This window comes from Macrobrachium nipponense, chromosome 4, assembly GCF_015104395.2.
Source record: "Macrobrachium nipponense isolate FS-2020 chromosome 4, ASM1510439v2, whole genome shotgun sequence".
Lineage (NCBI taxonomy): Eukaryota > Metazoa > Arthropoda > Malacostraca > Decapoda > Palaemonidae > Macrobrachium > Macrobrachium nipponense.
In genome coordinates, this window is record NC_061100.1 from 139,132,035 (window position 1) to 139,148,943 (window position 16,909).

At 41.0% G+C, this 16,909-nt stretch overlaps 1 protein-coding gene across 1 annotated transcript in view; it reads right to left on the bottom strand.

Moving 5' to 3' along the window:
• Nucleotides 1-16,909, bottom strand: part of LOC135211227 (CWF19-like protein 2) — a 97,233-nt gene that overhangs the window by 59,037 nt on the left and 21,287 nt on the right. Inside the window, exons 3-6 of the mRNA XM_064244484.1 lie at nt 6,493-6,627; nt 4,472-4,582; nt 3,515-3,718; nt 1,609-2,093 (exon numbers count right to left, since the gene is read on the bottom strand). Coding sequence (XP_064100554.1) covers nt 1,609-2,093; nt 3,515-3,718; nt 4,472-4,582; nt 6,493-6,627 — 935 coding nt within the window. The remainder of the gene's footprint in view (nt 1-1,608; nt 2,094-3,514; nt 3,719-4,471; nt 4,583-6,492; nt 6,628-16,909) is intronic.

Here is a 16,909-nt window from a genome sequence, read left to right on the forward strand (position 1 = left end):
CGTAAACATTCTTTACCATGGGTAGCCTTCTCACTAACCACATTATACATTACGTACTGCTAACATAACAAGAACGAAAACACATTGAAAGGAATCAAGACAGTCTGGGATGAAGGTAATTATAGAAAAAAATTTACATTCTTGAAATGCAAAGACAAATAAGATGGGCTACTTAACATCCATGTCCAACTGAGGCCTAATGAAAACAAAAGAAGGAAGGAAAAAGACAAGGAATTATCCCCTATGGCAGCAATATACCTATTGCTTAAGTCCTAGGAGAATTGGTGGGCAGCTACCTTCTCTACCAACTTCACTAGCACATTTACACTTATATTGTCCAATAGGACTTTAACTGGAGACCCTAATTAGGCCACAGTCTCTACTGATAACTCAAACCTATAGTCAAATTTTGACTCGAGACTGGCGATGGGGTTAGGTTCAAAAGCTTGGGAGCAGGTAAAGGAGAGGGAAGAACAGATTGAGGACTGGGAATGGGAATCACAGCAATTACAAGCTCAGAAACAAGAATATTAACATTAACATTAGCAGCAGACTTTGACGACTCCTGGCTAACTAAAGTCTTACTATTCTTTGCTCTAGCAGTCGCTTTCTCTTTTTATCCCTAGCCAATTGATTTAAATGTGACTTTAAATTCTTCCATTTTTTTTATTATCCAAGTCCATACACTCCTGACATCTTAAGTCTACTGAGTGCACCTTCCCCCTACAATCTGTTCACAGCGTATGTGAATCATAGGATTCCTTAGTCAGTCGAGTATTGCAGCTGCAATACGTAAAGCTAGCCAAACTAGAGTCAGACATCGTGATGTGAGCAAGTCAACCAAGAGAGTCAAAATTGGAAATAAGTCATTGGGTCACATAACTATCGAAATATGCCGAAAGGCTACAAAATACAAGAATACTTCACCCACTGGAAAAGCAACAAATTCCAAAGTTAAACTGCTGCATACAACTGGTCTACAGCCATACACCGGCAAAAACAAATTGAAGATCTTTGCCGAGTTGTTCCTCTCTTTCCTAAAAAGTGGACAGGGCAAGTCACCTACTCAAAACCAATAGCATGAACTGTAAAGTTCAAAATTTTAGCTGCTGTGAGTAAAACTATAGCTATGTAATTACTTGGATAGTTACTTATAGTATAAAAATCCATATTTATTCCTATTAACCTAATTTTACTTTATTTCTGATGAATTCCTTTTTCTACCCTTTCTCTCCAGTTGGTGACCATTTAGTGTGTATTATTGCTAACAGATGACACCATGCCTTGTTTACTGCATAATTCATAAATAAAACTAACTAGTATAATAATCTTTTTAGGTTCCTTATTTTTCTATGACCCCGAGTTGATTCAGTTATGTAGGTGTCACACTTAAAAATCTAACAACTTCCAAAGTACTGAACATTTTGCAACAAAAACTATGCACTGCATATTATCCAATATAGAATATCTAAAACTTACTTTCCTTTACAAATTTACAAAAAAATTGTTGGATGGGGTTAAACCATTTACAGACTATATATTATTTTTTCTAAACTTACACAAAGTACTAATGTGTATATTGGAAGAATAAAAAAGTTTAACACTTACTTAAGCTTGCTCTCTGTTGGTGGCTGTCTATATGTTTCATTTCTGTTGGTGTGCTCCTCCCTGCTAACATCTTTGAGTTTGCTATTCCTGCTATCATTACTACTGCTACTACTGCTGCTGTGCTTTCTCCCACGATTCTTTTTTTCCTTGCTTCTATTCCACTCTTTACTTTCACTTCCTCCCCTACTTGAACTTCTTTTCCTTTCTTGACTTCTATCTCTCCTATCTTTACTTCTACTCCTTCTGTTACTGCTCTTTCCCATTTCCTTACTTCTACTTCTGCTCCTTCTGTCTCTGTTTTTACTCCATCTTTCTCTACTTCTACTTCTGTTTTCTCTAGATCTTTTCTCTCTACTTGTATAATCTTTATCCCTAACTTGGCCTCTTCCTTTCCATTCTTCACTCTTTCGAGACCAAGAGCTTCTTCTACTATTTGCTTCTCTTCCTTCAGCCTCTGCCAACAACTCATTGAACTTCTCAAGAGACTGAAAAAGATAAAAAAGAAATAATGTCAATTAAAACTTAATTGGAATATTGCAATCCTGAAAAGTGACAATTCAATCTCAAAATTGAGTGATCAATGGCTAAACAATTCAGGATGTGACAAACTAGAGTTGGGTTTGTAAGAGGTCTGTGTTTTTGAAACTAGTACTTTGTTTTTGGATTGTGTGTGTGTTGGTGTTGTTTGAGTGTTTTCATGTTTTTTTTTCTGATATGAAAATTGATCTTATCTAAATTTAAAAAAATTTTATACATGCAGTGATGAGTGTGTCAGAGTAGAGGGTATCACTCCTCTTCAACTTGACCTGATAGAAACAAAGAAATCACCTAAGATAGAAAAGTAGTTAAAAACTGAGGAAGTGATAAAGCAAAGAAGTGTTCAGGAATATAGGGAGAAAACTAAAAGCTGTTAGATTGGATAGTACGTTAGATTCGATAGTACAAAACACTTAATAAGTGCCACCCTATTCCCTGTTCCTCCATTACTGATGGGAACTGTGATAGAAAGTCAGTGTCCTTCAGTGCTTTAGGAAGCATGTCTCTTCATCCCAAATAAGGGGCATTGTGAGTAATATACACAGCTTAATCTATGGAAGTTATGGATGAAGAGCAGTAACATCTGTCATGAAGTACATCAGTCTCAGGGAGTTCTACCACCTGGTGCTCAATGGGGAAAACTTTACTATCGGAAGGGGTTCTTTTGATAGTATTAAGAAGGGAGGATTGTAGACTTAGGTTGAAGAATTAGATTATGGTTCTTTAATTAGGTTACAGTTCTTTTAATTGTTAAGAAGGAGACACTATAGATTTATGGTTAGGAATTAGGTTTAGGTTCTTTAGGTGGTAAGAGTAAGTTAGGTTTAAATTAGATATAGGTCTGCTTAAAGGTCTCAGACTGCTGTAAGATCAAGGAATTATGTTTAGGTTCTTCAGGGGGTCGTGGTAGTATTAAGTTAGGCTAAGTTAAGTAAAGGAGGATGTTTTGGAATTATTGGGATAAGGAAAATTGAAGTTTCAATTCTGTAATATTAAGAAAATAAATTAGGTTAAGAAAAAGTTGATTCTCATTGAATAACCAAATCTTTTCCCACCATACTCCCCCCATTATGTCCATATCAAAAGCCCCTATACTGTGTCTTCAACACAAATTATTATCTATCTTACAAGAAAATTCCCTTACTCTGCACATGGCCAACATTACTGCTGTCTTAGGAAGCTGAAAGATATGCTGAAAAAATTAAGAGGGCTGGGAAGACAACCCCCAAAATACAAGGTTTTGAAAACAGAATTGTCTACTTTGGTATAAGTCAATCACTTCATACGTCTTTGTTTGTGTCAGTTCCCTTTCCAGAAATGGTCAGAAACAAATCATGCTCACTGTCTGCACATAAAACTATAAACTTACCCCCCATCTCTGAGCAGCTATTTCTTCCAAAGTTTTATTTTCCAACTGGGCTTGCTCTGTAGCTCGTTGCAAGGCTTTCCGCAACCATGTGGCATCTAATCCAACAGCTGGAGAAGATGATCTATTAACCAGCTGATTTTCTTCTGGTAATCCACAACCCCCGTTCTTATAGTAAGGATTAAGCTCACGTGCATGTGACCCTGGCTGTGAAAATAGTTCAAACATTCATTTATTTTCATGTGTTTTATTTTAAAACTTCTAGACAAGACACACAATTAAAGAAAATTACAATAAAAATCATGTTAATAATATATTAGTGCACTATGAAGAATCAACTGTAAGACATAATTTAAAAATGAAATGCTAGCTGAAATAATGGCATGTGGTATTACATATTGGAAAAAAATTGCTTTGTAGAACAATCTACAACTCTCCAAAACATATAAAACATATGTGCACTCAAAAAAATACTTTTGCAAATATTCTTTCTATTAAAGCAGAGATATAAAAAAAAATTTTCACACTGGAACAATATCTAACTTATATTACCATAACCATTAGTGTATTAAGTCAAATTTCCCCTTTGTGAGGTTAAATATGAAATGTGTTCTCTCCAATCTGCTGTCTTGTGCAACTTCCTACATAAACTCCACCCAAGTCTAGACCTTCATCTTCACCCTTTTTCCATGATTCTCAGTCTTTCTACTGATTTCCTTGTTACTCTACTGCCATTTCTAAGACATTTCAGACTAATCATTAGCTTACCATTATAGTAATCACATTTCCACACCATCTAATTAAGAGATCTGTCTATTTATATCCACTGACTACCATATATGTACCATATTTGTCTATTTATATCCACTGACTACCATATATGTACCATATTTCCACAACTTTATTTTTTAGGTCTTGGAGGCTTGCCACATCTAGTAAACTTTGATATAAATGGCTTACTTTATCTGCTTCCTGTTTACGTCGTCTTTCTTCTTCTTTTTCCTTCTTTCTTGATGTACCATCCATCTCCTTTATCTCATCTCTTGAGTATGTCTTAAACAATGAGGTCATCTGAAAAACTTCAATACTACTACATCTGCCTTCTGAGCATGTACATATTACATTATGGAATGTTCACTCACACTACATTTTGCATTACAAATAAAACAAGGCATGATCCAACCTCCAGCTTACTCAAAATGTGTGCAAGATTTTCCTCACTCACATAAGCTGTAAACATTATATTACTAACTTTTTACCTTAATTAAAGCATGCTGAAATCTACAGTCAAATAGAGCCTTGTTTCACTAACAAAAATTAAAATAAATACGATATATTTTATTAGGAATAATTTTTCTTTACTGTTCAACATGTACAATAATTTTTACATTTTCATTCTAATAAATAAATCATATAAATATCCAATCCTAAAATTCTTGTATCTTTATCTTAATGCAAAAAACCTTTTTCAGACCTTTTTAGGCTCTTCAATACAGCTTTCATACCCCCCAACAAGAACAACAACAACATAGTAGTTTGAAGGCTTACTCGCCGGGTAAGTGAAACCGGAGTAAGCAAAACTATGGGGTGTTTATTATAAAAAATAATTTACAATAATATAAGTTGTATTTTTAACTTACACAATACATACTTTATATTAGGTGCAGCAATATGCTGCAACCATTAGATAATTAACATTAGTAGAATCAAATATGTTATGTTCAAGTTCTGCATTACAAATAATTTTATCAATTTTAACAATAAGACATAATGATAAACAAATTATTAATCCTAATTGGAATTAATTATAGTCTTCATATTGCTACTTCATTTTCACATCATTATGAACCCTGATTTTAAAGAACTAACCATACTGACAGAAGATTTAGATATATAGTAGTCTCCTTAAGATTAATTATGTTTATCATTTTGAGATAATAAGGATACCCTATTCAATTTGAATTCTATTTACGTATCTAAAAAGAGGCCTCGCAGTCCCTAATACTACTAATAATGACCCTCATCTATTAGGGTAGTTTTGACAAGTGGCTTGGTATTGCTACGAGCATCCATTTTGGACCCTCTTTAATTTTCTTTTCCTTAAACAAATTGGAATACTGAAGGAATATTTTAAAAGAATAAAAATACGAGAGTGGGAAATGTTAAATCCAGTAAATGAGACCCTATCTTGTCTTGACCATTTGGACCACCATGAGAGATTATATTTTGAGTCAAGCCCTTCTCCCCTGTGAATACGTATGATTTTAATGACACTCCACACCTGCATGGTAGCTCGTCATCCCCTTGTCAGATGTTAATTATGGGGGTCCCACTATAGATTCAAAATTTTAATTGCTCAGATTTTTTCTTTCAGAACCCAGTATGCAGACTATGACAGTACTATCATTAATAAGTTTTGATGTACATATAACAACTTTCCATGTTTTATTTCTGGTGATAGAAATTCATTTCTCGATATATTGTGGTTCGGATCCCACAATAAACTGTAGGTCCCGTTGCTAGGTAACCAATTGGTTCCTAGCCACGTAAAAATATCTAGTCCTTCGGGCCATCCCTAGGAGAGCTGTTAATCAGCTCAGTGGTCTGGTTAAACTAAGATATACTTAACGTTTTTCTTCATCTAATCTAACTAATAATATGCCCTTTGGACAGTTATTTTTGTAACTACTAACTTCTGTCATTCATGTTACTGCCAGGCTTAACAGTGAGCTTTACCTAAGCAGGAGAGGAGAAGCAATAATGTGTCCTTCCTCACACAGTGATTAGGTAGATAATCAGCTCCTGGGATAACCCATAACAGTAAACTTGGAAAAAAAAATTTTATGTTCCCCACTACCCTATTACAAACTAATACTCCTTTCTATACAAAGCTGTGTATTGGAGATTACTTTATCCTCGAAGGCTAATATTGCACTGTAGACAAAAACTCTTGTTAGATATTAAAATATTTGTAAACATACCTCCATCCATCCATCACGCTTGGATGTTTCTTGAGAAACTTTAAGTTGTTCACAAGGGGGATGCTCAGCAGATTTAACAGGAATAGATGCAGATGGTTTTTCCACCCACATTTCATTTTCATCACTTTCACAACTCTGCAATGGAAGCATATTAGCACATTAAAAACAATGTTGTTAACTCCTTCGCCACCAGCCTGTTGCATTGCTGCAAAGGCTTGCATACCACATGAGACCCCGTCGACCACGAGTATATCAATCATCACTTGCTCCAATTAAATTTTATGCATTTATATTTTTCCTTTATATTCTTATGTGAAAACATTGTGTATATATCAATGAATATTTTTTACCTCATTGTTAAAAAAAAATATATACATATATAATAAGGATATCAGAAAAAAAGAGGAATATTTAGGAGAAAAAGTAATTGCAGAAATAGTTATAAAGTAGTAGAAATAAAGTAGCAGAAAAAGTAGTAAAATAGTAGTAGTAGTAGTAGTAGTAATAGCAGTACTAGTTTTCTTACGGAAACAGTTAGTCCTTGATTTCATACAAAAACAGCGTATATACATCAATGAATGTTTATGGCATTGATGATAATAATAATAATAATAATAATAATAATAATAATAATAATATTAATACAGTAATAATAATACTAATAATAATAAAAGCAACAGCATCTCGGACCAATACATATACATAAGGGGCATTTTATTCACCCCCATTATCATCAGCAAGCTATAAAAAAACATACATCTCATTATGAGTAACAGGCCTCCATAATGTCCATTCACCTTATGCTTTCCTGTTGAACGAAAATACTCCTCTGTCCGAGCAGTCATCCATTCACACAATTTGACAATTACATCACCACAAAAAAGAAAAAATAAATTGCATCACGTAAGCAGGTGAAATCTGGTGTGTACAGACATCCTATTGTCACCCTTTGTGAATCAGGGGGCTGGGTCTGTCACACGTCACAAAATGGATCAGTCATGAACTGCCAACCTTCATCAGCAATAGGTTCAATGTCTTCCAAACACTCATTGTCACTGTCATCCTCTAAGAAACTATCATTATAATCATCATCTGATAGATTTGGCAGGTACTCTGACTCTGAAAAACTATCATCTGACAAGTTATTAAATAAAAAAAAACATAAAATAACTGCAATCAAAAGGGTAAAAGGTTTAGAATTTAAATATACATGGTTTAGGGACAAAATCGTAATAATCCTTCTCAGATAATAGCCTGAGGTGCACTGGCAAGTGTTGGACAATACCCCTCCTGAAATTCCTTATGACAATGACGTCATGATCTCCATCGGACCCTCATTGGTTAGAATGTATAGTGAGTGGAGCTTCAGCACCTCTCTTATACACAATGCTATGCCTGAAACCCATCCAAGCTAAAGAAAACAGCTTTGCTTTTCGAGGAGGGATGAAAGACGTATAAGCGTACGTCACAGTCTTTTATTACTGGACCGTAAAAGACGTACATGTGTACGTCCCAGTGGCGAAGGGGTTAAGTCACTAAATCATCAGAAAACGTTGTGATCTCAGTGTCATTCAGAAATCTGGCAAAGCTAATGCATAATATAATTATCTTTTTAATTAATTTGTATTTTTCCTAACATACAAACCTGAGGCCTTTACATATGGGATTGATGTTCAGCCAGCTGGAAATATGATATTGTTAAACTACAATAAAGTTTTGTACATACTTACCTGGCAGATATATACGATTAATGGCCCACCCAGCCTCCCCTCAGGAGACAGGTGGAAGAGAAAAATCTGACAAGCTAACGGGAGTGGTTCGTACATCCGCCACCCAGCGGCGGGTAAGGTAGACCACCTGACCTACCTGTCGCGTGTGCCGCGAGATTTGAAATTCTGTCGGGAACGTCGGAGACTATAGCTAAGTATATATCTGTCAGGGAAGTTCATGTACAAAACTGGCTGTTCAACTTTTGAAAGTTGGTTATGGTAATATCTTCTAATGGTAGGGGTGGAAGGTACTACCCACCAGTCGGAGCACATTAAATTCAATGCAGTTTACCTTTTAGCCCAGATAAGAGAATAAGGGGTGGCAAGAGGTGGGCCGTTTATGTAAAGATCTTAGGTTTATATGTTAGGAAAAATACAAATTACTTTAAAAGTTTCTCATTTGTTCCTAACTGAATACAAACCCTGTCTTTACATAAGAGATTACTTAAGGAGGGAGGATTCTAAGTAAATCTCTGAACTAACTGGTAGTTTGGCTCACCTGGGTACTCTCTTCCTGGTCATGAAAGAGCACAGGAAAAAGACCATACCACTGACCTACTGAAAAAGAGATATTCAATCGTCAGACTTCTTGGCATTTCGAATTCAAGGAATGTAATATCCTTGATTCAAAAAAGTTTTGGATGAACCCAAAGTGTCAGAGACTATAAAGCTAAGAATAACCAACTGGTTTGCTCATAGTCAGTCCCTCTTTCCCCTTGCTAGAGGGAAGGAAGGATTTGCATCTACTAATCTAAATACAGAGCTAGATTATAGATAGGATACTTAGTCATCTAGATCACCTGCATGCACGCCCAATCCAGCGCATGATGGCTCATTCACTGTTCCTTTGCCCATTGGAAGAAGTGGAAAGACAGCTGAAAGGGAGGAGGCCAGCACCACACACTTTCCCCTTGCAACCACACACCTTAGGTGAGATGCAACCTGTTCCTCAAGAGCTGGGTATACTACAGGACTTGTTGAGCAGCCACCATAGGATCACAGGAAAAGGAATCCAGGGACCTATGGGCAATGTCCCAAGATAAAAGCTGAATGTGATCTACATGATTACATTCCATCCTAGTACTCAACCAACAGGTTCTTCCTGAATGTGATGGACAGACCGATGACCCTGGCCTCAAAAAAGCTGGTCCGAAACAATGATGTCCACTAAGAAGCTGTGGGGTATGCTCATCTAATCATCTCACTTGACAGAGAAATTACAATTTGGACACTTTCTCAGCCAATTCGAGGCTAACAAATGAGTCATTGGCATTGAGTTGAAACTCTAGTCTTTACAGAGGAAACATGGATGTCATACTGTCATTGGTACCACAGGACCATAGAAGTGGAATGACCATTCTCACTGACCATTTTTGAAACATGTAGAATAACAAAAGGTGTAAGCCTCCAGAAGTAAATGGGTAGCAAAGATGTCTTACTTCATTCAAAGGTGCAAGAAGACAGAACAGAACAATGCCAACTTCAGTAAGTTGAGAAGAGAAGGATTATTATTCAGCTTCTTCAGAGTTGAATGAATTTCCAGAAGTCAATATCCCTCTTGCTTGGGATGTCTGACTGGCCACTGTACTGAATGTTCTTCTCTCTGCTTGTGTACTTGCACTGCAGTAGAGCAGATGAAAGCAAACTAGGACCTTTTGTTGACCATGGCATTACCGTGGTGTCGTTGCTATCACACCAAGGAATTTCTATCTTGGATCTTGAGACTTGAAAGTCTAAACAGAAATGTGCTTAAGTTCCAAGAAAGGAAGTGCACCCTGGTCAATGTTCTGAAGAATGAAAGATCTCTGGCGGAGGATAGTGTGACCAAGGCACTACCTTGGTGTCGTTGCTATCAAAGGAGTGCCTATTCAGACATGGAGACTCCTGACAATGTCTTAAGATCCACATAATATACTCTCTCCTTGGGTTGGGGATCAATTTGTGATTGCAGCAGCAGCAACTACTGCTTACATCTCCCACTCTTCAAAGGAGTGTAACTACATCAAGTCAAAAGAAATGAAGCTCCTAGACAGCACTTCTTGAGTAGGAACAAAAAATTGCAAAGTTTCTAAGACAATTTGTATTTTTCATAGCTACAAACCTGAGGTCTAAGCAATAGGAAAATTTTCTAGCGCCTAGCTTGATCTGGTTAAATCGCAGATGAAAAGCAAGGAATCTTGTGAGATCTGGCAACACGTGCGTATATCGGGTGAAAAGTGGTCAAGGACCATGCACCCATGCTACAGCGTTCAGTCTTTCCCAACCCAGGATGTCTTTAGGAAGACAGAGGGGCGGCTAGAGGTGAGCAGTACAACATTCAGACCTCAGGTTTGTAGCTATGAAAAATACGAATTGTCTTAGAAAATTTTTCATTTGTTCATATGAGAACAAACCTTCGGTCTTAACAATAGGATAGACTTATACTTGGAGAGAGGTACAGACATCCTAAACTGGCTGGGGACCTACCCACCAGTCCAGCTCCAGAAGAAATATCTACCGGAGAGGGACTGATGCCCGTGAGAAGCTAGATACATTGATATCCAATGACTCAGCAACTGAGTGACATACAATGATATATGGGACAAATCATTGTATAGGGAACTCAAGTGAAACTTTGACTGCCCAATAACAACCCAATGCACCAGGTTTTACTACCACTCCCTACTTCCCCTTGCCAAGGAGTGGAGTATATGCTACCGAATAGAAGGTTAGTTATTTGCATACTAAGCTACCAAACAATCAGTATGACTATCTTACTCACCTGTATCAGACCAGTCCAGCGAATGACCTGTCTATTCCTCAACCCGCCCGAAGGAAGAAGGAAAGGTAGAAAAGAAAGAAAGAGACCAGCCAACTCACTCATTCTCTCATCCACACAATCATCGTAGGCAAGATACAAATGTGCCCTGTTAAGGGCAATGATGAGTTACACAATCTATTGGGCAGCCACCCCAGGACCCAGGGAAAACGTATCCATAGATCTGTGTGCAACATCCTTAAGATAGAAGGAGGTGAACATGGACTGGCGTAACCAAGTACCAGCGCTCAGCACTCTATAAACAGCCAAATTCTTCTTGAAAGCCAGAGAGGGACCAATACCCCTAATGTCATGTGCTCTAGCCTGCATAGACATGGTGGCAGAATCATCAAGAGACAAGTATGCCTGTCTGATGGCTTCCCGTATCCAAAAAGAGATTGTATTCTTGGACACCTCTTTCTTTGTACGCCCCGTGCTAACAAAAAGCCTACGATAGCCTGGCCTAAGGTGCCATGTCCTTTTGAGGTAGCAACGCAGAGCCCTGACAGGACATTGCAGAGGTCGACCTTCTGAGACTGCTGGACATATGCCTTGCTGTCCTCTGAGAAAAGCCTCTTGCTCAGAGGAGATACTTGATAGTCTCCAACTGTGAAGAGACAGGGATTCTACTGACTGGTGGAACCTTTCTACGTGTGGCTGACACAGGAGATGCCGCCAGGGGGAATTTCTCTCGGTACCTCCAACAACAACGACAGCAGATCCGGAAGCCATTCTGCCTGTGGCGACAGAGGGGCTACCAAAGTTATCCTGAGACTCTGCGAACTCATCAACCTATTCAGGATTTGACAGATCAAACAAAACAGAGGGAAGGCATGCACCTCCAGGTTGTCCCAGGGATGTTGGAACGTGTCCTCCGCTAACGCTAGAGGATCCGGAACCACCAAACAGAATATCTCCAGTTTCCTGTTGAACTGGGTCACAAAAAGGCCCAGCATGGGTCTCCCCCAAAACTTGGAAGAGCTTGTCTGCTACTACCCGATGAAGGGACCATTCTATGCCTAGGATCTGATCCCGACGACTGAGTTTGTCTGCAACCACATTCCATTTGCCTGGGATATGCCTGGCTGAGAGCTCTACCGAATTGTTGACCGCCCACTGGTGAACCCAGATGGGCAAGGCGTGAAGTTGACATGAAACCAGGCCCCCTGCTTGTTCACATAAGCAACCACCGTGGTGTTGTCCAACATGAGAACAACAGAATGACCCATACTTTTCCCAAAATTCCTTCAGACCCAGCAAGGCTGCCTTTAACTCTAATACACTGATATGCTGCTGTTTGTCCTCCAAAATCCAAATGCCTGAGGTAATGAGGCCACCTAAATGAGCACCTCAACCTGTGAAGGAGGCATCTGAAAACAGAAGGAAGTCCGGGGGAAGAGAACGCAGAGGAACAACCTTCAAGAGATTCCAGTCGTCCAACCACCAGACAGAGGAACCCTTATTAGGGGCAAGTCCCCTACCAGAGACCAGAGGTCCCTCAGTCTCCATTGCAGAGACTGAAGATGAAGTCGCCCATGAGGGACCAGCTTCTCCAGAGAAGACAAAATTCGCAGAAGAACCTGCCACTGATGAGCTGGATGACTGATGTGGTTGCGACAGGAAGTCATGCGCCACCACTCGCAACTTCTCCAACCTCTGATGCGATGGTAAATCCCTTGAAACTGCCGTATTGATGACCATGCCCAGATAGAGGATCCTTTAACTCGGTACGAGGTTTGACTTTTCTTGGTTCACCATGATGCCCAGTTCCAGACAAAACCGAAGCAGACGATCTCTGTCCTGCAATCATCGAGGTACCTCAGCAAACGAATCCCCTGAGCATGGGACCAACTTTAGACAAGAGAGAAAACCCTTGTGAACACCTGAGGGGTTGTGGTTAGGCCTAAGCACAGGACTTTGAACTTGAAGACCTTGTCTCCAAGAGAGAAGCAAAGGAACTTCCTGAATGATGGATGAATAGGGATCTGGAAATATGCATCCTTCTAATCTATCGACAGCATGAAGTTGCTTTCTCAGCTGCCAACACTGATCGCGGGGTCTCCATCTTGAACCTCGTTTTCCTGATGAAATGATTCAAGGTGGATAGTCGATCAAAGGTCTCCAACCTACTGACGCCTTAGGCACCAAGACGATGTGACCGTAAAAACCCCGGGGATGGACACACCACTTCCTCTATCGCATCCTTGTCCAGCACCTTCTGCACTTCCTCCTGGAGAGCCAAGAACTTCGGAGAATCTGGAAGATACACCCTCATGAGCAGAGGCTTGTCCGAGAGTGGGGGAGAGAAGTTGAATGGCAATAGATACCCAACCTGAAGGACATCTACTACCTACTTCTCCACCCTATAACTCTGCCACTTGGCCCACTGGCATCTCAGGCAACCGCCCACCCATGGCACAGGAGAGGGAGAGGCGTCTAACCTACCAACGACCCCCTTTACCTTTGCCCCTGGGGCTCCTTCTCGACTGAAAAGAGCGGGAGCAAAAGGGACGTTGGCCCTCTGACCATGACTGGGATGAACAGGAAGGCCCTGCTGAAACCAAACTCCTTGACTGCTGCTGGGCAGGGGGGGGAGGAGGAGCTGGACGTCTCTGAGGATGAGACTCTGACTTTGACACACCCTGGTGCACTATACTGTCCTTCGTGTCAGCCCAGCGTCCGTCTATCACATCCCCCAGCTCAGTACGAGGGAACAGAAACTGACATTCCAAAAGGTCCCCATTCCTCAATGCCAGCAAGGACTCAGGGTCAACTGATCTTTCTATCCTAGACAAAGCTGCATCTCTTCTGATCAGGAGAAGATTAGCCCGTAAATTGACACTGAGGTGTGCGAGATACAAGAATGCCTTGCCCCCAGACTGCAACAAACTAGCAAGAGAAGAAGTACTCACCAAACCCTCTGGGGACCTGTCAGGTGCTATCTTGGCAATGACCGCCACCCAGAAGTCCAACCACGAAACCGTCTGCAACACGGAGGCTGCCATAGACTCCAAAACTGAGTCATCCTGTGGAGACAAGGGCGGAGCCACCGACCTCACCTGCTCCAAAGTCAACCCCGCCTTCAGACGAATGATGTCTTGGTTAAGATGACGTGACATCAAGTATGCAGAGTTTGTAGCATAGTACTCAATATGCCTCTAGAGAGGCAGGGGGAGCATCTTGGAAGAACCCCTTGAGCAAAGAGACTCTTCCCGATCTGAAACAGAGGTGTTTACCTTATGCAAAACCGACTGGACATGCCCCGATAAGTGAAATTGAAACGATGACTTGGGATCTTGTGTAGCTCCCAGCAAGGCTTCCAAGCAAGAAGGAACCAACGATGACCGAGCCTGAGTCCTACTCTCCAAAATGTTGAACCCATGAATGAGATCGACAACTTCGGTAAAGGAAGACAAAACACTATTGCGTGTCTCCCTTCTCCTGCTTCAGCAACAGAGACCGACAACGAGATAAATGTGCAGGCTTATCCAATGCATCTTCTTCGTGTAAACAACAGAAGGCCCAGCAGCCAAACAGCCCGAAACACACTCCCAATAGATGACTCGCGTACATGGCTGTGTATGTGCATGTGCAGGACAGACGCACGCTATGTGCGAAGGTGAAACATCTCGAACACTTGAAATAGAATGAGAATCCCCTGGAGTCGAAACACGGGAAGCACCAAGGGGAGGGGCAGACAAACACTCCTGCTGCACTATTTCCACTCTCACAACTTTCTCATGCCTCGAGATCCTTACGGGAACGAATAGGCCCTGGTGTTGGAGAAGTGGAAGAATTTGTAACGTGCACGAATGTGGGAGGTTGCAACAGACTCACGACTCGATGCAGAGGATGAAGCAGCCACTGCATATCGCACAAGGGATGAAACAATAATACTCTCAGGAACACTAACACTCGCAAGAACATGGACGTGCTGCTCCTCACTCACAGATGAAGAAAAGGCAAAGTCCTTAACCTTCCAACGCTTGGGGGAAAAGGAGAGGAAGATCCAGCACTGACTCCTTACACAATCTCTTTGCAGGAGATGGGGACGACGCAACACGCTTGCTTCAAGCCCTCCCAGCTGACATCGCAGCAAACCTTTCTTCCAAAACAGAGTCCAATCTCTAAAGAACCGCCTGACATAAAGCCTCAGACGGATCAGCAAGAGAAGGGGCTGACGACATGAAAGGGAGATGCAGCGAACTGGATGGCAGTGATGACGTCACGGGAGCAAACGATGACGACACAGATGAGCAAGGCAGCGCAGTGGAGGAAACTGGGAGTGATGTCATCGATGGAAGTGACGTCACTAGCGGCGCTGACGTCACGACTTCCCCTCGACCCGAGGAGGAAGCAGACGTCACTGGCAAAGCAATACAATATGGCTGACCTCGGCTACCAACGAAGACGAGGCCAGGAGGAGGGGGAGAGCCTGGGCAGCCTGAGGAGGGGGGAGGTGAGCATCCAAGAATTGCATCAGCAAACCCTCCAAGGAGGGTGGAACCCATAGCCCAAGAGACCCCTAGAGCACCTCCATTTTGGACACCTCCGATTCTGAAACGAAAGAAATTGATGAAAAAACCTCCTCCCTCTCGGGAAATAAATTAACTCCCGAGGAAGAGGGGGGCAACATCACATAATAAATCAGCCTGAGGGCCTCCCGATACTTCCAACGACGAATCGATGGAAGAAATGGAAGGAGACAAAGGTACAACACTAGCATGGGGTGTGACTGCGGCAGGAGACAAAGCATTGGGAAGAGGAGAACAACATCTCTCCCACGAAGGAAGGGTAGAAACTCTACAATGCTCCCTCTTACTATAAAATAACTTCCACTGCTCTCTAGACCTTGCACGATATTCCGTGCTGGGATTTGTTATGGTACAAACGTTAGAACGGCACCTACTGCAAGTTTTGTAGGGATCTGTCGCTGAAGAAGCCAAAAAACGAGAACACAGGAAACCTTGAGTACCTGGGCACACACATTGTCAAGACCGAGAAGGAGCAGAAGAAGCCATAATACAAGCACACACACACACACAGAATCACAAGCAAAAACAGGCAATGAACCGGGTAAAGGGCCGAGAGAATCAACCACGACTCTCGCCCAGCCGGTTAAGAAAAAGACTGAACGCTGTAGTGTGGGTGCTTGGTCCTTGACCACTTTTCACCCGATATACGCACGCGTTGCCAGATCTCACAAGATTCCTTGATTTTCATCTATGATTTAACTGGATCCAGCTGGGCACTAGAAAATTATCCTATTGTTAAGACCGGAGGTTTATTCGCACATGAACAAACAAGTTGTTGAAACTTAGTTTAGAGGTGTTGTTGATCTCCCGACAAACCAGGGAAAATGACGGGAAGTTGTAAGCCCAAGACTTGAATCAAGGATGTGAAAGATGTCTTCTAGATGCCAACAGCATCTGAAGTTTTTAGGAGGTCACTTATCCAACGTTTCTAACCATGGATGCGAAAGACGTCTACACCCATCATCCTGGAACTTGTCTGGTTGACTGCTGTGCTGAGTGTGCTACTGCAAACCCATGCACCTGCACCATCTATTGATGGGATGATTGATATATTATAAAATAAATAAAGATTAATAAAAACTTTTTGTATGGTCAGCAATGCTCCATGGCAGATAACAGCAAAGGTAATGCTGTTACCAGTTATACAGCACACTGAGAAAAGGGTAATGTGGAGGTAGTAGGCTGGAGTATATTTATTTCTGGGGGTGCAGGAGATCTGACTTGGGAGGGGTGAGAGGGCTTTCATTTGCATGGGAGTTTTTGTGACTGTTATTGGATTCAAAGTGAAATCATTCAAAACTTCATTACATGTCATT